Raw genomic sequence first — 21,089 nt, 5'->3', positions numbered from 1 at the left:
AACGAAAGGGGGAAAAAAAACATCGATGTTATAATTTTTTTAATCGTTCACAACAAAACACTCGAATTAATTGAACAAATTGTTTTATTGCCCAGCCCTACTTTGAGTGCTGTGTAATTTTCTCCATTCTCCAGCTAATTAAATTTCTGATCCTGAAACTCACATATATTCACCTTAAATTATCAGATTTCCACAAGCTATAGGCCTACATCCATCCATCCATTTTCTGTACCGCTTGTCCTCACAAGGGTCGCGGGGGTTGCTGGAGCCTATCCCAGCTGGCTTCGGGCAGTATAGGCCTACATTATTATACATAATTTTTTATGCCCATTAGAAAATGTACTTATTTCAAATTCTTAAATTTGACCCACGGAATCTGTTTAGTTCTGCCGGGAGGGTTACAAATCATATGTATGATAGTTTGGAACATGATGTAAAAAGACTCTGTAGGGAATCTGGCACCATATCTTTCTCTGCTTTGATTTTTACCAGCTTGTTCTACCATGTCACGTCAAGCTAATCAATTAAACAACCGCATTGATTGTACGTAAATCCCATTTTCCTTAATATGATACATTTCCATGGCAACCTTTGCCTTCCAGGCTTCCCGTCCCCCATCATAATTGCGCGCGTCAAAGGTATATTTACCATTAAAGTGACAGAGGGAGCTCATTTCCCGGGCAAATAAATTTACTCTGATAAACGTGCCGCATTATACACTGAACCGTAATGATGTTTCTGCACGTTTGCTGGTAACTGGAATCAATTACCTAATTGGCATCCTAGGGTAATTCATCAAAGTCTCTGAGGGGGAGTTTTTTTTAGGTGACTGAGGAAACAATGTTTTAAGTGGATATGGCCACATTTATGGGATCCAACCAGTGAAGCGCCAATATTATGATGTATATGAATTGGTAAGGGACTTGATGCAAAAGACACTCCAAATTGTAAATGTTGCCAAATACATTCAATTCACTCATTTGGATCATCTCATTTTCTATACCGCTTAGCCTATTCAAGGTCACTGGCAGCTAGAGCCTATTCCAGTTGACTTGGAGCAGTAGGTGGACTTCACCCAGGAATGGTCGCCATTCAATCACAGCACACATAGACATACACACATTGATGCTAACATTCAGTCTCTAAGAACTGGACACCGTCAGTGACTGGACAATTGAACCATGAACCAACCTTTTGTCCTCCAACGTTTATACTATCAAGGGACTACAGTATAGATGATAGAAGATAATCCATTTTTTTTTAAGGATCTAGTGATATTGTTGATGTAAATATCCTGCTGGGTCATAAGTTCTGGGGCACATGATGATCCATATGGTCAAGTCATTCACACTTAGCCTTGCTAATGTTGCTGGCTGAAATTTTGTGACCTAGACAACTGTTGAGGTCTGGTCAGGTGCTTAGGCCAGTCAAATGTTGTGCCTTTGTCAGAAATTTAAGCCAAGTTCAATCTTTCAGTGATGTTAGGTTCCGAGGCTCAAAATTGAGATTTGGTCAGTTGTCAGGAGTGTTGGGAATGTTCCAAAGGTGTCTTGACAGCTGGAATGCGTAGTGGGTTTTACAATGAAGGAAAATGTTAGCATTATTAGCAAGAGTCACGTCCCTAGCCTGGAAGTGATTCGGGGTTCGTTTGACAAGACTGACGTTGGTTAAAATGACATTGTTAGAGATCTGCCAAAAAACGGCCGCCATGAGGAGCGATTTACTGACAATTCGGTTCCACCAAAAACCATTACGGAACTTCACAGCTCCCACAAGTACCATGGCAACGCTAAAGAAAAGATAAGTCATAGAAACGCATTCGAGAAACACTCGCCTCGTAGGGTAAATAATAGCGCTAACAGATGTATTTCTCTTAACCATGTCTGTGCAAGGACCGTGTACAAATTACATATATTAGGGTGACATATGTGCAAATCACCATATATCCAGTATTATTTAATTTTTTTTATTCTGATTGTTGCTATAGTTATTGGCAGCAGTAGACCATCGTATGATATCTGTCATTATGGAGTGAGACATAAATATTCAATGAAAATACCCTTTATAGCATGGACTTCATTTGAATTCCTTGTATAAAAAATGTGTGCTGTCAAAAATAACTCATTGATAATAATCACAAAAAATGATCGCATTAATCATGTATTAATGCAGATTAATCACACAATTAATTGTGACCGCAGATGATCCTTTAACTAAACAGCGGATGGTTACGTTCAAGGTAGCACAGTTTGTGTTTGAGCAATAAACATAACTACATGCATTAAAGTAAAACATTTAACAGATGTTTAAACACGTATGGCGTTCAGAATATTTATTCATGTCGACATATTGGCATCATCCCATTTTAAATTATGCAAGTCTGGTTAGAAAAAGAGGAGGATGAAAGCGTGCAGTGAATCAAAAAATGTTAAAGGCGTCCTTCATAACATTAAATGTAGAAAAAATTAACATAACAGGTGCTCTTCAAATTTAGTGGACAAAAAATGTTGATAAAAAGCCTTTTTGATTAAGTGAAAATTCTAAGATGTGATTAACCCGATTACAATTTTTTATCGTTTGACAGCTCTAAAAAAATAATAAATATATATAACAATAATAATAATGTAATGTACTTTTTTGTTTTTAAAAAGTAGTGAAACTAGTTACTTTTATTATGAAGTAATTCAATTACTAATTCAGTTACTTTTTTGAGCAAATAGTAACTATAACTAGACAAAATGCAATTTCTCCAGAAATTGCGTGGGAATTCTGAAAATTTGAATGCTATTAGCTGAATGCTAAGATTTGAATGCATGTGCTTAAGAGGTAAATTGAAAGATAAATTATGTGAAAATTACACATTTTTTGTTGTAGATAAATGGCAAATGAATAAAAAGATAATTTGAACTGCAATATGTCTAAAGTGGGATTTAATTATTTCAGAGAAATTATAATCCATTTCCAAATCTGATAGTCACTAGGCATCGAACCAATATACTAAAATGTGGTCCAAGCGAGGTTTGAACTCAGGTTCTCCATGGTGGCAGGCAATTGCTCTAAGCACTGACCTAACTTGACTTGTTCAAATTCTTGGCTAATGGCGTATTTATTTTGAAAAGTCTGATGCTAAAAAATTTCAATGTCTGTCCCATTGAAAATGAATGGGGAAAAGCTGATATTTAACGTTAAATTGTGCGAATACTGTAAATAATGTGGAATCAGACGATATATACCCCGGGAGGCGTGATAAAAAAAAAAAAAATAAAGTTGAAATTTGAATGCCGTAAATCGGAAGTATTATCTGGGAGTTGTTACGCAGCAAAAAAAGTAATTCGAAATAAGTAAAGTATAGTATAGTAAGTAAATACAAATCACAACAACATATGTCCACAACTAATTACTTTTATAAAGTAACGTTCCCAACACTGGTTGTCAGCAACTTTTTAAAGTCCACTGCCTGGTCAAATTTTTTTTTTAGTTTAGTAAGATATTTGGATGGTTAGCTTTGGACAAATGTAAAAACCTATTTAAATGTTGAAGTTGGTTTTGATTTTGAGCCATGGTCCCAATGTTTTAGACCTAGTCTGATTTCAAGGTCTTCTAAGATGTTGTAGGCCTAGTCATTTGCTGTCTGTTCAGCCTTGGTCAGATGTCAAGGGCTGTTCAGATGTTTTATGCCTAATCAGATGTCAAGACCTGGTCAAATATTTAGGCCCTGTCAGATGTTGGGGCTTAGTCTGAGGCCTGACCAGATGTCGAACTCTTGGTTTCACCATCTGCTGCCACATTTCATCCCTTTAGTGTATCCCTATCAGCTACAAATCCTGAAATGTCAAGGCACCATCTCGTACAGTAGGACGACATCCTGGTCTGTCCCGACGACCACACTCACAAACGCTCACGTGTCACAAGTCATTGCTCATTTTTATTCACATACTGTAATCCTTTTATTACTCTGCTAAATGATCTGCCTCACTGTTGCCCTCCTGGTACAATATACATCTTTTTTCTTGTACTGGAAAAATAAGTATACACAAGGAGAAGAAGGAGCACAGCTATCAAAGGTGGAACACAATTTCAGGAGTTGCCAGCCTACAACGAAATGTACGCAAGCCCGGAGGGTGCGTTCAGGAATACCGAGGGAGCCGACATGAAACCCAGAAACACTCCCAAGCATGAAGGGGTTTGGATCCGTGCACAAGGTCAACAAAAGAGCTGAGCCTCCCGGATTTAATTGGCGTCCTCTGCTCGTTAGAATGTCCAAACAGGGCGAGCGTCACCGGGGCAGAAAAACTCAAATGCTCCTTTTCGAAAAGGTTGGTATTTAAATGAGGCACTCGTACACTTTAGGTCAGCGCTGACCTTATTCCTTCATTGACGGCAGCCACTTGTGCATTCCCTCAGGAGTTCCCATGGAAATGCGGGAATATCCGGCACGTCGGAAAGCTTATAATGCGCCTTTTTTGCACCGGCGTTGTCCCCTCAAGGCTAACATTCATCTTCTGCTGTGTACAAGAGAGCAACTGCAATTGCAGTTCCACCCACATCAAATAAAGACGCCGACGCATGCTGGAATACGTTCGAGATGGTTTTCTTTCCAGCTTGCAGGCTTTAGTTTTAATTTATTTATTTTTAAATCCGGGGATGTCTGAGAGACTTCTGAGGCGAGCGTCAAGGTGTTTGTAGCGCTCCGGATTTTGGTGCTTTGTGCGAGGCGAAGATCAGATGTAATATTCCTTCATGTTGTCCCGCACCGGGCCATTGGGGCGTGTCTCAGTCCTGTAGTCCATGTAGACAGCGGGGGCGCCCTCCCGCTTGACGACGTCGTCACGCCGTGCCTGCCGCCGCTGGTAAAGGAGGCGGGTGGTGGCGGCTAGAGCACACGCGCCGATGAAGGCCGCCGCCGTGACCACTCCTAAGAAACAGCGGGGGAGGATCCATTAGTACAAAAGAAAAAGATCATTAAATCAGCATTTGCGAGGCATCTTTTGCTAACAATCTCATAAATAAAAGCTTGCGTGAAATGACTGTCGCCCCCGTCGACGCTAGCGTGGAAAGTCAATTAGGATGGCGCGCTGATAAGCTGTACAAAAGGCCAGGATGTGAGGGAGGAAATGGCGGCGGCAGCGGCAGGGATGTAACGGGAGAGCGAGCAAATGTTGCCGCCACTGACGATGATGAAAATGATTTGGAGCTGCTTGGATGATTATTGATTATTGCGTCGCTTGAGAGGTCGTCACGGATCAGCTCATTTCACACAATGTGCGTACCACTCTGATGCATCTAATGCTATTATTACACACACTGTTTTTTTCTCCAAGCAACTCATGTAAGACTTTCAGGTTCAAATTAAACATTGGGTACTACATTAAATACACTGATAGTGATAGCTAATACAAGAGGTGCATTCAGTTTTTTAATATACATATTTATCCAGCTAAGACGACAGATTCTCATTTGCAGTGCCGACCTGCCTGTAGATTACACAGACAAGAATGCAGGCAGGTATTCATTTCATTCAATAATGTTTATTATTATGGTTTGCACTGACTGCATCACACTGTGATATGTTTTCTAATCAACATAATATCTACCTATCCTTAGGCTCTGTTCTGTGTCCATCTCACTTTTTTTTTTTTTTTTTTTTTAGCTGTGTAAATACAAAGGTAACAAAATCAAAACATCTCAAGGCTATGGATTTTTCTACACACAGCTTTTGCATTTTTTTGTTTGTGTTTTCTACCACAACACATCATTTATGCATTTTTAGATTGTCATGTCGTATTCTTAATTTCCAAAAGTGATATTCAATAGCTAAGAGTGCAATCCAATAAAGAAAATGAATGAATATCATTTGATTTAACTCCTGCTAACCATACAGAAGAATTACATTCTGTGTAACTGCCACATTGTCATTTTGGGGGCATTTTGCTTTTTTTTGCTTTTGGCTGTTTGTCACCACGTACACCAGAGAGGGCGCTGTAGCGGAGTGGATGTGTTTATGTCTGTGAATAAGTGAGCAGAAGAAAAGTTTAGGAACGAGAGTAAGAAAGTATCACAACAAAAAAACTAAAACAGATGAAAGAAAACAAGCCTAGTTTCCTTTTTGGGCATTGCACACAGCCAACGAGGTTAGTTTATTTTGTTTCTGTCAACACTTTTGTGTAAGTTGAATCTAAATTGTCTTTATTTCCGTTATGCTAATTGTTATGTTTGTTTGTGTGTTTTATAATTGTGAATCCAGGGTTTTTTCTATGTAGAAAATTTGGAGGCGGCCGCCACCACCTAATTTGCTCGCCGCGTCCAGCCTGAGCGAAAGACCTGAAGCAACAACCGAAGAAGAAACTGTTTTTTTTTTTTTTTTACTTTAGTATACCGAAGAAGAAACAGATCACGGTGCAACCGTTGCACACGGCCATTTCCTGGTCCAGCCATCATCGCCAAAGTCAAAACACAGTATATAAAATAAACATTATAGTGTTTTACAACAACGCCGAATTATATTTACAATTTAATATGTACTAGTGGATGAATTTTTAATGATTGTAGTTAAAAAAATTTTTTTTAAAAAAATTACGGGTCATGGCTGATGGCACAAGACCGGGCTCCAGCCTCCCTCGGTGCTTGCCCGGCCCATGGTCATGGGTCCAGCTTTGGGTATGGTGGCTTTAAGGACCACAGGAAGCCTTCAGCTGCCTGGTTGAGTGAGGACTACTAGCCGTTGATTCTGAGACGTGTCCAAAATGAATGAGACTGATGGTGAGTTCCATTTGTGCTTTGCATTCGGAATGAAAGAGCTCTCTGTGAAATTCGCGTAGCGAAATCATGACGGCAATATTTCATCACGGTGGAAATGCAAAATGTTTGTACAAAGTAGTTTGTATATATATTGTGCATATTTGACATGATGCCCGCAAACTGTAAAACGTTGCCACATCATGCAACGGAAATTCACATTTTAAATCCTGGAAAAAACAGTGGCCGATACTTCCCAGTTCCCACTTGTGAAATGTTATGGCAGAATCGTTTTAATGAATGAATCCTTTAACATGATAATAGTCATATTCATATTGGAACAATTACCATCGTAATTATTATTATTATTATTATTATTGGAACATGGGAGTATTATATGCTGCCTGTAAAAAAAATTAAAGCGAGTCAGTTAATTTACAGAATACATGCACGTCATAGCGCATTGTCAGGATTAGGGATGTTTGAAACCACTTTTTTTCCCGACCAATACTCAACTCTTGAGTAGTGACCGATCCTGATACCAAATACCGATACCACTAGTAAATAAAATTCCCCACACCCTAAAATGACAGATGATTTTAAAGAAAGACCTTTATATTCCAATATATTATTTTTCCTTAACATTGCATGAAATTAATAGCAATTCATATTTTCATTCAATACTAATGCCCAAAGTGCCCCTTTGTCCTTTTTTTTTTTTTTTTTGGGATGTGTTGAAAGTCATTTTGTTGCCCGTCAAAACCAAAATTCAACAACATAATTTACATGTATTCATTTTTTATTACAATATCTTTGGTCACGAGATCCTCGAAATGACGTCATACTTCGGGACGCGCTCTTATGTGAAGACATTCGAAGCCAGGTCGCTGGTTGCTGTGCCTGCCGTCGGTAAATTGGTCGCTCGTCTCACTCACAGTCAACAAAAGCCAAGGTCATAGAATGCACTGAGTACGCGGGGGACACGTTCCCCTCAGTTTAATAAAGACCACGATCCTTCCGATCCACTTTTGCCCTGGCAAAAATCTCCGGTAAAACAAATGTTCCTCTCCCCCATCTGCTACAAATACTGATGCGTTTATGGTACACAGAAAATGTCAGAATTTGCACCTCTAAGTCAGAGTCTGAATTTTAATCAATCCTCTTCCTGAAGTCTGATCTCCAACTCAACAAGGCAGATGGATCTTACAAGGCAGACATCCAATTGATGCTATCTGCTAATCATGTAAACACTATAGTTACATGTTTTCTTGTACTGTCCCACGGCTGACAAGCGCTAAGAGCGCGCAGCTCTGGCGTTACTATTGCGAGCAGCACGAGTCTGTAAAAAAAAAAAAAAGACTTTTGCTCAATGTGAAAAATAGAAGAAACACTTTCAGTAGATATTTGTAACTTTTTTCTCTTAGGCTAATTAAGTCTCGTGGCATGTACTCAATAAGAGCTGAATGGAAATGTACTTTAAAGTATCTGTGGAAATTGCTACATGATCTTTGTTTTTATGATAACCAACAGCTTGTTTTTTTGTTTTGTTTTGTTTTTTTACATTAGTGGGGTTTGCGGCCAGAGTGAAGTAATAAGAAACAGGTAGCAGTGTTTTCAGAAATTAGCGGGACAATGAAGAATCAAATAAAATATAATCACAGCGTTTTCTCAAGAAGAATCTAGCTTGCCTAGATGTGGCAGTTAATTGTTGAGTACAGTTGTAATAACTAAAGATTGACAATCTACACAGACAAATAGTAAAAGGCATTTGCTCTTACCTGAATCAAGCTAAATGTAAAATAAGAATTTTTTTTTACGCTACATGCACTATAGTGAATTCATGATAGCACTACTTGTTTTATATAAAATGTAAATTTTATGTACATTTTACAGTCATTTTTATGTATGTAAATTTGTTGTTCATAATTGTTTATTCATGCACAAATGTTAAAACTGTTTTTTTGTGGGTGATTGGCATTGCAGAAAAATAGCAATTTTGTCATATGTCATTTATTGTTTAGCCATTACTTCAATTAAGAATTTTACAATGGATTTTTTTTTTCACATGCACGCACGCACAAACATACACACATACTCACACCCTCTATCAATTTTTCGTAACCCCCAGCTCCCCGCCCCACGCAGTGCAGCTCAATGGCATGGGTTCGAAGTTTGGAGTGGACAGTGCAGGCCAGGCACATTATCATGTGCCCCCTTTTGTTTTTACTTTGAGCACCTGCCCCTCCGAAGGTCACTGCACGGCCTTGCTCCTATCCAACCTGTTTTCCATATCTCCCTCAGCCAACACAGGTGAGGATCATTATCAGGCTTCCCCGGCGCTGGCTGATTAACTAATCATTTGAATCACCTGTGTTGGCTGAGGGAGACGTTGAAAACAGGCTGGATAGGGGCCTCCGAAGACTGGGGTTGAGAACCACTACCTTAGAGGATACAACGATATTTGAAAATGTTTTGTATCATTTGAAATGCAATTAAAGAGTTTGGGATCATCGTTCGAGATGTGTTTGTCGTTTAAACTAGTGCTTCTCACACATTTTACAACAAGTACTAACTCAAAAAAATACATGCTCTCCAAGCACCACCATAATAACTAAAAAGAGTAGGGACCTCACAGCGGTGACTGTCCGGGCCTTAATTAATTAAAATAATTTTATGCAGCAGGCACAAGCATTCATCAAAACGGTGTAGAGGTTTTATTCTGCAAAAGTTTAATTATTATAGTTTAGACATTGCTTAAATATAGGAAGAGGGGGGGGGGGGTGAATGTATTTGAATAATGAGTCCATTAAAATGTATTGAACATAAAAAAAAAAAAAAAGTGCTTTAATAAAAGTTTTTAAACAAGCAATCTTTAAGAGCTCGATTAAATGCAAATGTATTATACACAGTACAATAAGGCTAAATACAACACTAGAAAAATTCCCGCGGAAATTTTGAATGGGCCTGCTAACTCTTTTCAATGAGCTGAACAGTTTAAAATTTCAACCATTGAAATCGGTCAAGAAATGTGGAAGTTAACCATAATCAAGATCAAATAAAGTATCTTACTGTCCCTTTAAGAAATATGCACATTCCCGCGCACACATTTGATTTTAACCAACATTTCAATGAGCTGAACAGTTTAAAATTTAAACCATTGAAATCGCTCAAGAAATGTAAAAGTTAACCATAATCAACAGTATGTTACTGCCCCTTTAAGAAACATGCACATTCACGCACACACATTTGATTTTAAGTAACATTTCAATGAGCTGAACAGTTTAAAATTCAAACCATTGAAATCGGTCAAGAAATGTGGAATCTACCATAATTAACAGTATCTCACTGCCCCTTTACAAAACATGCACATTCACGCACACACATTTGATTTTAAGTTGTGAGGAGACGTCACGCACCAACACTCCATTGATTTGTATAGGATTACGCTCACCTCAAACAAAAGCCTCTCGCGACTTAACGGTTGAAGATGCAGATTCCAGAAATGGCTCGTTAGAACGGCAAGGGTTTGGGGAACGCGAGCATGTTCTCAGTTTTTTAATCGGATGAAAAATGACCAAATGAGAGCAGGTTGAAAACTTATGATTGATCGAAAATGAAGAGGGAAAAACGGCGGAAATTACATTGAAAAGAGATCAAAAATGTGCGACTTCTCCTCGCTTAAAGTGAAAATAAAGGTACTAAATGACACCTTAGCCAAATAAAACTTAGTTCTTCAGAAAGCAGAGGCTTGTGGCTACAAAATGTGCGAATTTGATGTCTAGTGAGCAAAGATTGTGGCCATGGTGACGAGTTGAAATGAAACTTTTGGAAATAGATTTTTTGGTTCCCGTCACTGAAGCCTTAATTGGGTATCAGAGTGGCGATTACACTCACTGTCTTTGAACCCGCACAGGGGGAAGAGCTTTCATTCCTTAATTTTTTTTTTGACACTGAGTTAAAGATGACAAAAATTCCAACAAAATGAGCTAATTTTCATATCAATCGGTTAACGTATGCGCGCGCAGCGTCTCTTTGAAAAAGGTGCTTGATGTGTGATTTTGTCTTTCCTTTTCCCATTCATTCCTATGGGACTTTTATTTGGGAGTTTTTTGGGAATAGCGTCGCCATGGTAACTGGGAATTCTTATAAAAATAATAGCGCACCGAGTCAGATCGAGCCGCATCGTTTGATACCTCATTTGTCCCGGTGCGATCTACGGTACGGGCCGCATTTTAGCAGAAAAAACGCGGAAGATTAAAAAATAAGAATAAAAAAAATAAACCCTTTTTCTAGGATAGTAATATGTGCCTGCTTGCTCCGCAAGCAGCAGCGAAGCTGCTGCTTGCTCCGCTTAGCAGGCCCATAATAACTGTACTTATTATACCGTACAGGCTGTATGTAGAGCTGGCGTGTTAAATGTTGCTAAAAAGGCAAATAGACCTGAGGGTTGAGAAAAAAACATGTTTTTGTTTTTGCTGTCTACAAAAGATTCCAGTACATACAAATTGTATTTATAGTTTCAGATGAATTTTTAGACCTTTTTTTTTTAAATACTTCATTTAATATGGAAACAATGCTCAAAAGAGTTCACGGTAATTAAAATGACAAGCATATACATCATTATTTGATCCCCGATGCATTTTTTAAAGTTTGCTCACTTACAAAGCAATCAACCATAATCAAACATGAAACCAGCATTTTGAAAGTTCAAATCATTTTGGAAAATGCTGCCCTTGAGTTTGTAAAATACTGCATCTTAAGTACACAAACATTTTTCTGTCCATCCCAAAACATTTAGTTGTTTTGAGTGAGTGATTGAAGCAATTGTAGAAGCAGAATTTTTGATACATTTTGTTTCGGATCTACACATAAAATGAGTCAACTCGTCCCGATGTTGGAAACATGAAGTATTGATGGGAATAAGCAGAGAAACTACTTTGTGTTCCATATTAAAGCCGCCGCTTTATTGAGTATTTTGAGGTGGGCCCAAGCAACCGAAACGCTGTGGCACTTCATTTATTCACTGGCGCAAAAATCCATATTTGTGTTATAGAAGCCAGAGTTATTAATCAATTTTCTTGAATTTCTTCAACCCACTCAAACAAGAACAATTTCTCTGCTGACCTTTGCAGAGACACTCATCCCAAAAACGCAGATGACACTATGTTGTCGTCAAGCACTTACAATCTCACAGCTGAATGAAAAAAAAATTCTGAATAAATATTGTTTTGGTTTACACACTATTTCCGGTTCATGAAGAGGCTTGGAATGGATGCAAAAAAAGCTCTGTTGAGCTTTTTGCCGTGCCTCATAAACATCATTTGCTCCATGCATCACAAACCGCAAGTAGCGTACGCTTCCAAAGAAACTGAAAACTGCACGCAGTAGTGGTGATAGAAAGACTCAACTTTTCACAGTTGGAAAAGAGGCAGTAGTAAGAGCACAAATGTTGTTGGTGTTTGTAATCTCACTGCATCATTTGCTATGCTGAATTCTACCATCTGTACTAATGTGAGTTGGATGCATCGTAAATTAGCTAGTCATGCTGGAGACTGGGGCTCAACTTAACTCATTCATTGCCAACCAGAACATTTGTAAACTTTCAATGCCCTCATGATATTGTGTTCAATGATTATATACAGGGTTTGGGAGTTCAGGTCCAGAAACTAAAAACCCTGCCACAGATTGGCGTTAGCCACAGGTGTTTCTAATCAATTAGGTAAACAAGCTTATAGAAGCACCTGCGGCTAAAGTCAAACTGTTTCAGGGTTTGTTCTCTCTGAACCTGGATTCCCCAATCCTGATTATATATACACTACACCAAAATATACCAAATAACAGAATATACTTTCTCCTGTCTGCCTTTTTCCTTTTTTTTTATTTTATTTTAAATAATCAACAGTAGAAAAAAGGTAGGTTGCACAAAACGCAACCATTTATCCCATGTACTCTCAAATTGTGGTGATATCATGTCTAAAATGGGGCAATGATGTCATCTACTGGTGGTTGTGCATCAGTAAAGTTGTTTCCAAGTTTGAAATTTACAGTGGAGCAGAATCAGATGCCCCCCCACTGACTCAACTTGTCAATTACATTTAAAAAAACATAATTGATAAATATACATTCCGAGGTGGTAGAGTGGTCGTCTCCCGATCCTTAGAGCATGGGTTTGATCCCAGTCCAATCTATGTCAAAGTATCCTTGAGCATGATACTGAATGTCCAGTTGCACCTGATGTCATCAGTAGTCAACATGTTAAGTGCTTTGGGGGCCTTATAAGGAGGAAAAATGCTATATAAGTGAAGTACCTTTTACCAGAGTAAAAGTGTAGTTTGAGTTAAATTTTTAACACTGACACTAGTGCAATACACTCATAAGTGTTTAAACACCAGAGTTAAGTGTAGTTTGGCAGAATTAAATGCTTACCACTTACTTTCAACACTACTACTACTACAGTGTTTACCAGTGCAGATTTTTAACATTATACAGTGTTAAAGTAACACAAGTGTGAAAGAAGTAACACTTTGAAAGTGTAAGATTTACACTCTCAGTGTTAATCTAACACTGGCTATTTTGCCGTGTAGGACTGAAAGTCACAGGAGGGCAGCCCGTCATTCGTCAACAAAACAGGTGTCCGTCCATCGGTATTTAACCCAATTAGTGATGATCACAATGATGGCCGAAAACCCACTTCCGACACTGATTAGTCAGTTCCTGTATATTCATCAGCAAAACGGGTGTCTGTCAGTGACTGATGGAATGCCCATGTCTGCATATTACAAGTCACTACTAATATGCACTATATGCAAGTGGTGTGGGGGACTTCTTGATGGGATCTCTGCTGGGAGAAGCTAACATTTAAACAGAGGAGTGATGACTGAGGAGACTGCAAATAAAGAAATTTATAGAGATTTAGCCATCATAAGCCAACCACCATCTGTTACGTTGTGGCGCGCATTGACGACTTCAAAGCCATCTCTGGCCAAAACATTACCAAAAGCATTGACCAGCATTTAAAACATAGATGACATTGTATTCAGTTACTTCCAACAGTCTATAGTCTTCATTTCATAGTGTTTCTTGGCTGTGCAGCTTCCAGTCATTTGTGGGTTAATTGTTGCGATAATGGCAGCCAATGTGGCTCAAAGTGACTATTTTGATGAAGCAATAACCTTAAATTATAGAAGAGTGGAAAATGATAGTTGTGAATAAATAAGCTCGCTGGTGACCGCGTTGGGTATCCATCTGTTTTACTGATAACATTTCAGTTAACATAACTCTCAAATAATCTTTGCCCATTGAAATGAATTGAAATGCCATTAATCCGTTCTAGCCTTTATAGAAAAAAACAACAACACTGTAATGTGTTTTTAATTAGTATTACTTTAGAACATTGTACTTTACAAAACAGCGTTATAATATAATAAAAATAAAATGTAACAAATTAAATAGTTTTTGCATCACGAGTTAATGCTTCATTTAAAAGCACCAATACTAACATATATCTATTTCAACACCTGTCATTGTATGGTGGGTACACACTTTAATACTGATACACATGCCATTATTAAATAAAAAATACATTTTGAGTGAATAGTAAAGACATACCTGCTATGACAGCCACATCATTCTGCGTATCTCGTCCGTGCTTCTTCTTTCCATTATTCGTTGTCACAGTTTGATCTGCAAAAACCCCAAACACATTTCCTCAATGGCGACTTATTATTGTAAAATGTGATATTTGTATGTTTCATGAAAGGAAAAAGTATATCAGCGCTTTTGCATCTCAGCCAGGTGTAAACAGCCTCGTGTTCATAAATCAACATGACATGAATTAAATTAGCTTCCTCCTGCTAGCTGATGCTAGAAGCTGACTCTCCATGCAGCTGTTTGAACACCAGAGTGCATTTGAACACTGTCTAGCTCCTGAGTGTCATTTTCAACATGCATTTATCTCCTTTAGTAGGAGCTTCTCTGCATGGACTGGTGTGTACGCTCAATGCAACAACACTAATAGTCTTTATTCAAATAAGATTAGAGAAGCATCCATTAAAAAAACATTACAGTACAATTACTCTTGCATCTGCACCTTTGAAAAAAAAAAACAACAACAACAACAAAAACCCAAACGAATGCTCAATGTTGAATTGTTCCTTAAGTGGAGGGTTAAAAACCTTTAATTCAGTTTTTTAATCCTATAAAAAACAACTAAAACAAAACTAGGACTGTCAAAATTAAAGCTTTAACTCTGGAGATTAATTTAAATTCTTTACAGCGTTAAAAAAACTAAACAAAAACTCTGTTGTTGTTTTTTTAACTTCCTGTTACGATCTATAACCTGCAGCCAAACTTAGCCACTGGTGCGAAGAAAGACAAACATGGACTATAGGTAGTTTTACTTGACACTTGTTTGAGAAATCTCAAGTAATTTGTGCACTTTACAAAGCCTTCGCAAATCAACTCTTAGTACTACTTCTGACCACAACTAAACCTGGAAGTAAGACGTTCTGAGAATTGTAGGAAGATGTGATTAATCGCTATTATTTATGGAAATGTGTGTACATTAACTAATTCAAAGCCTAAAACGTACAAACACGTTTTTTTAATTCTTCACTCCCAAAAACATATGAACACATTATTTATGTCGTTTTTTTTAATTATTATTTTTTTAATGCAAAAGCATGCAGAAGGTGTTGATGCAGCTTCTGACATTAAGAGGTGGCTTAAAGGAATGGTAGTTATTATAAAAAAAAATACCAGCAGGTGGCAGCAGAGTATAAGAGATCAACCAGGGCCATGTTGCAACAAGCTGTTTTCCCACAGTTTTAAACAGAATATGTGAATAATGATGAAACTTAGCTATATTCTAATGCAAATTGCTGTAAAATGGAAATACATAGTCAGATACCAATATACTTTTTTTCCTGATGAAAGAAGAGACATTAATCGTTCTTTTGGTAGGTTCCATGTTTTTATAGCAATAGAACACAATATTCTGTGGCTCTTGCAAAATCTGTCAAAATCCAGTAAAACAGCCGGGAGTGAAGGGGGTCGCTTCAGTGAAAATGGCTGGGAGTGAATGAGTTGATTAGTTAAAAAAATGTAATCGCTAGACAGCACTAAAATAAACATCCATCGATCCATCCATTTTCGTGACCGCTTATTCCTCACAAGGGTCGCGGGGGTGCTGGAGCCTATCCCACCTGCCTTCGAGCAGTAGGTGGGGTACACCCTGAACTGGTTGCCAGCCAATCGCAGGGCACACAGAGACGAACAACCATTCACGCACAATCACGCCTAGGGACAATTTAGAGTGTTCAATTAACCTGCCATGCATGTCTTTGGAACGTGGGAGGAAACCGGAGTACCCGGAGAAAACTCACACAGGCACGGGGAGAACATGCAAACTCCACCCAGGAAGGCCGAAGCCCGGACTCGATCTCCTGTCCTCTGCGCTGGGAGGCGGACGTGCTAACCAGTCAGCCACTGTGCCGCCAGTTTTAACTAAACAGTTTGTCTTAAACTAATGTGGAAGTTCTGAATATCTCATAAGGACTTTTCTGGCAGAAAAAAATTAAGTATGTAAATATGAACAACTTCTGCCCAAAACTGTTGATATTCCTTTGTCAGCAAGGCTCAAGACAACATTTTTCCTTGATGCCACAGGCTTAGCACATCGATCTTTGGGCAGTTTTACTCATTCATATGCAGTACTTGTCAAGCTGCATCTGGTTGGAGGGTAGCGTTGATGCACAGCCATTCTCTCCAGAGATGTTTGGTCGGATTTAGTGTAAGTCTGAGCTCTAGCTGGGTCACTCAAGGACTTTCAGAGTTGTCTTGAAGTCACTCCTTTGATTATCTTGGCTTTGTGCTTATGGTCGATGTCCTGCTGAAGATGAACTCTTTCCGCCAGGTCAAGAGCGCTCAAGAGCAGGATTTTATTCAGCGTGTCTCTATACATTGCTGCATTCAGCTTTTTCTTATCTTCCAGTTCCTGCCACTGAAAAGCATCCCCACAGCATTATGCTGCCATCACTCCTCACTGTAGGGATGGAAATGGTCAGATGATGAGTGATGCCTGATTTCCTCTCAACATCACATCTGGTATTCAGGTAAAAAAAAATACTCTTTGTCTCCTCAGACCACACCAGAGAATTTTGTCGATCATCGTCTGAGAGTCCCTCAGGTGCCTTTAGGCAAATTCCAGACGGGTAAACATGAACCCTTTACTAATGAGGCTTCAGTCTGGCCACTCTACTTTTTAGGCCTAATTGGTGGATTGCTGAAAACATGGTTGCCCTTCTGGAACGTTCTCATTGTTCTACGACTGAACTTTTGGTGGCGGTGTGTTGCGGACGGAAGATAATGGAGTCTGTTGTGCTCAGGGGGACCTTCAAAGCAGCAGACATTATTTCCCCCACATTTTGTGTGTGGTTACAGTTAGCATCTGCTTTAGCCACCATGTACAAAGTGCTCCATTGGCAACGCATTGGTTCCTCTTTTGGTAGCCTGGAGAATGCTAAATCCTTTTTTGCCTCTTCCCGTTGTGGCAGCTGGTCCACAACAGCTGTCAATCATTGTTAAAGTGTGCCGTTTGCCAATTATTCAAAGTGGCAGACGCGTTTTCTATGCTGCCAAAATGGCTTCGCTAACGCACCAAGTTGGGACGCGTGACGTCAACTTTCGGATCTCTATTAAACTGCAGAAAAATCCCAAGGATAATCAGTGAAAATAGGAGACACTAGAGGTCAATTTTGTGATTTATGGCGAAGGCTATGTGTATGTATGTGATTTTTTTTCTTCTTTGTAACACTTTTTTCAAATCCTTTTTCACATTGTCATTATGACGTGTGTAGAATTTTGAGGAATTCGTTATGGAATAAAGCTGTAACATAAAATGTGGAAAAAGTTAAGTGCTGTGAAAACTTTAGTGATGCACTGTCATTAATTACTGTGCGTCGCAAAAAATTAATTACTGTATAAAATAGAATAATAATAAAATTAATATAGAATGAAATAAATATACAAATGACTATAATAAATTATGAAATGCCTACTATTTTGCACCGGCCAATGAAAAGCAACCGTGTCATGTTTTGAAAACTCAGTCGTTTAAGTGTACAGGTTTAATTGTGAGAATCCAATTAAAATCCTGTCTCCACAATTTATTTATATTTAATCTAATTAAATCTTCCTGCAGAAATAAGCAAAGACAAACTAACAGACCTTTTAAAATAGAATGAAAAAAATACACCTTTTTGTCATTTGATTTAATTAATTCTGATGAGTAAATATGATCTTATTAACCACTTAGAACGTGTGAATGGATCATTAAAAATAAATAAATAAATAAATACAGTCAAAGCAATTTAGATATACAAGTTTTTTTCCATTGAATAACAGTGATATGCAAAGGTACATTGTTGAACAAATCAATTAGTTTACTTTTTTCTTTTTTATTATTATAATTTTTTTATTATAACTCTTTGACTGCCAGATGTTTTCAGAAAAGGGATGCTGTGAGTGCCAGCCAATTTAAGCATTTTGACTGATCTTTCAAGGTCCACAGAAAATGTTCTGTTTGGACTATGGAATAGTATCACACATACTACCAAATGAAAGATTGAACTCTCATCTTTCATCAGAAAAAAAAAGTTTGTTTCTACCTTATTCCGTTCTTCAGTAATCAGCAATAGCAAATGGTTATTTTCGCCAAATGCGCTTGTTTTGGACCAAAATACGGAGAAATCAAGCTTTTAGTGAAACGATATTATTTCATGCACTCTAGTGAATTTTACACTTCTTTTTTTCCATGAATGATGCCACAAACATCTAAACAGTGCTTTACTTGTCTAAAACACTACCACCAAGAATGAAAAAGTGTTTTTTGATAGCAAAATACGTTTATTTACATTCAACAGTGTAACAATTTGACAACAATTTGGCAAACTATTTACAAATGTGTGCAACTGTGGTACTATTTACAATTATGTGGATGTTTCAACTACAGTTTTTCTTTTTGTGTAACACTCCCCTGCGTGCAAGGAGACGCAACAGGATTTGCACAACAGATTAGTTTCACTGCGATTGCCTCTTCGCGTGCAGAAGCTACACTTTCTTGCCGGCCGTTTTTTTCCGGGGAATAGCAAGTATATACTGCAGTGTGTGTTGCCATCAAGTCTACTATCAGGATCATGCTACGGTTACGTTACGCTGGTGTTACGTCTGGCTTCCTCATGTCCTTCAGTTCCTATACCGGGTGGTAGATGTTCTGATCCATCTTATCCACTCCATTCATGGTGGCATCGTAGTCCAGAACCAGTGTCTTCTCCGTGATCAGACTGTACCCGCTCCTCCGATGAATATGCATTGGACTCGGGGTACTCTCCATCGTCCGATTGTGCAGAAGTGCTCGGTTGTGCTCCGCGTTGTCCGGCGTTAGCATCGCTAGCCCGTGAGGTTTTATGACGTGATCATCGTCGCGCGTCAACGCTTCCAACTTCGGCGTCAACCTCGGGAGTCACCACCATCATCATCATCATCAATGTGCATTGGTCGATGCTTTTCGACTACTCTTCATCGTCCGATTGAATGTCCGCTTGTGCAGAAGTGCTCGGTCGGTTGTGCTCCGCGTTTTCCGGCGTTAGCATCGCTAGCTGGTGAGGCTTTACAACGTGATCATAGCGGCCGCGTCAACGCTTCCAACTTCGGCGTCAAGCTCGGAGTCACCATCATCATCGTCGACATCAATGCGCTTTTTAGTATTGATCGATGCTTTCCGTCTTTGAAAAAAATGCTCAAGCGTGAGTTGCTTGCAACCGGTCGCCATTGTTGCTTCATCAGCCATTGTTCCCTCAACACTCTAGCTCCGCCTCACGTCTTCTACTGACGCCCACCCAATCTTGTCCAAAGACAGTCATCGCTGCCATCTAGGGGCCAAAACGAGTCATTATACTAACTAGATCTGCTTGATACTTTCAGCACAGCTGCCCAAGGCTTTCCTCCACCCGTTTCCAAAAAAAAACAAAAAAACATAGTGAACGTCTTTTAACGTCTTTGGCGCCCCTCCGTGGGTTTTTACTAAACGTTATTTAACGTTTTTGGCAGTAAAAGAGATAATAATAATTCTATTTATTTTTTTTATTTATATTTTGTATGTGCATGTGTGTGTGCGTGTGAGTGTGTACTCATTAGTTCACCTAAAACCTATTAAAAATCCCATTCCGTTCACCTAAACCGAATACTTCAGAATCCAGCTTGAGTCGTGAGGTTGTCAGGAGACCCGAGGAAGGATCAAAGAAAAGAAAGGAAAGTGAAATACAGCACCGACCAGACATTACCTACTACCCACCGGGTTACCAACCAGAGTCTTTCACCAACCCCACATCTAAATTCCAACAAATTAGAGAGACCTCAAGAGACCAAAGGAGAGACTGAGGAAAGGAAGGAAGGATAGATGAAGCAGAGTGAGATCCACAGACATCAGCCTCCACCGATTCAACGACCAGAGGAAGAAGCAGATTGTGTTTGAATTTTGATAGATGCTGGTGTGGTGGATCTGGCATGCATGAAAACCTCCACCAAAGAGGGGAGCCGTCGACCCCGGCCAGGACAGAGCAAGCACAACCCCCCAGGGCCCCCCGGGCCACGGCAGCGCCAAGGGACAACCCCCCGGCCCGAATCAATTAGTTTACAATAACAAGGTCAACATAAACTGACTCAATGGGGAAAAAAATTGAATAACTTGAACATAATTTTGATACCATTTTGAGCCCATGTTGAGAACTCAGGTAATGTTTCAAACATACAGAATTTGAACGTCAACCTGTGTTCAGCACACCTTGCAAAGATCGCGATGAAGAGTCTGCCAGCGCACCACAATTGGATTGGACCAATGGGCCTCGGACAGTGACCAATGAGCTTCCGGGGTTGGTGAGCGCCGCCTTTAGCAGTGCCACGTTGTTGAACTGCACCAATGATAGGCAGCCCACAAAACCCTTCGAAGCGGCCTCAGCTACCTCCTCGTGGAATGCGTCCAAACCTGTGCAGATACAGATAGTTTATACAAGGCTCTACATTGGCTTTTATTTCAAAACATTTTAAAATTAATAATAATTCACACAACAATGCAATAGTTCAACAATTGGAGTAATAATAATTCAACAATAATACACACAAAAATTAAAAATTAACTAAAAAAATTTAAATTCAAAATTTACTTTTATTTCAAAACATTTTAAATTAAATAGTAATTCAATAATTCACAGACTCATTCAACAACTGGAACAATAATATTTCAGCAATAATTCAAAATTATTCACACAAATATATCTGTCAGTATCGCAAATATAGCC

The 21,089-nt window shown here is 38.9% G+C and overlaps 1 protein-coding gene across 1 annotated transcript in view; it reads right to left on the bottom strand.

The window, feature by feature from the left end:
• Positions 1-3,905: 3,905 nt before the first annotated feature.
• Positions 3,906-21,089, bottom strand: part of LOC147164281 (contactin-associated protein-like 5) — a 145,482-nt gene continuing 128,298 nt past the window's right edge. The window contains exons 22-24 of the mRNA XM_086091070.1: positions 20,576-20,776; positions 14,344-14,418; positions 3,906-4,915 (exon numbers count right to left, since the gene is read on the bottom strand). Of these exons, the coding sequence (XP_085947196.1) occupies positions 4,722-4,915; positions 14,344-14,418; positions 20,576-20,776 (470 nt within the window). The 3' untranslated portion in view covers positions 3,906-4,721. The remainder of the gene's footprint in view (positions 4,916-14,343; positions 14,419-20,575; positions 20,777-21,089) is intronic.

This window comes from Leptonotus elevatus, chromosome 12 (genome assembly GCF_054856555.1).
Source record: "Leptonotus elevatus isolate MCC_2025b chromosome 12, RoL_Lele_1.0, whole genome shotgun sequence".
NCBI lineage: Eukaryota > Metazoa > Chordata > Actinopteri > Syngnathiformes > Syngnathidae > Leptonotus > Leptonotus elevatus.
Note: the sequence above shows the minus strand (reverse complement) of the source record. Positions and strands in the feature narration are given on the sequence as shown.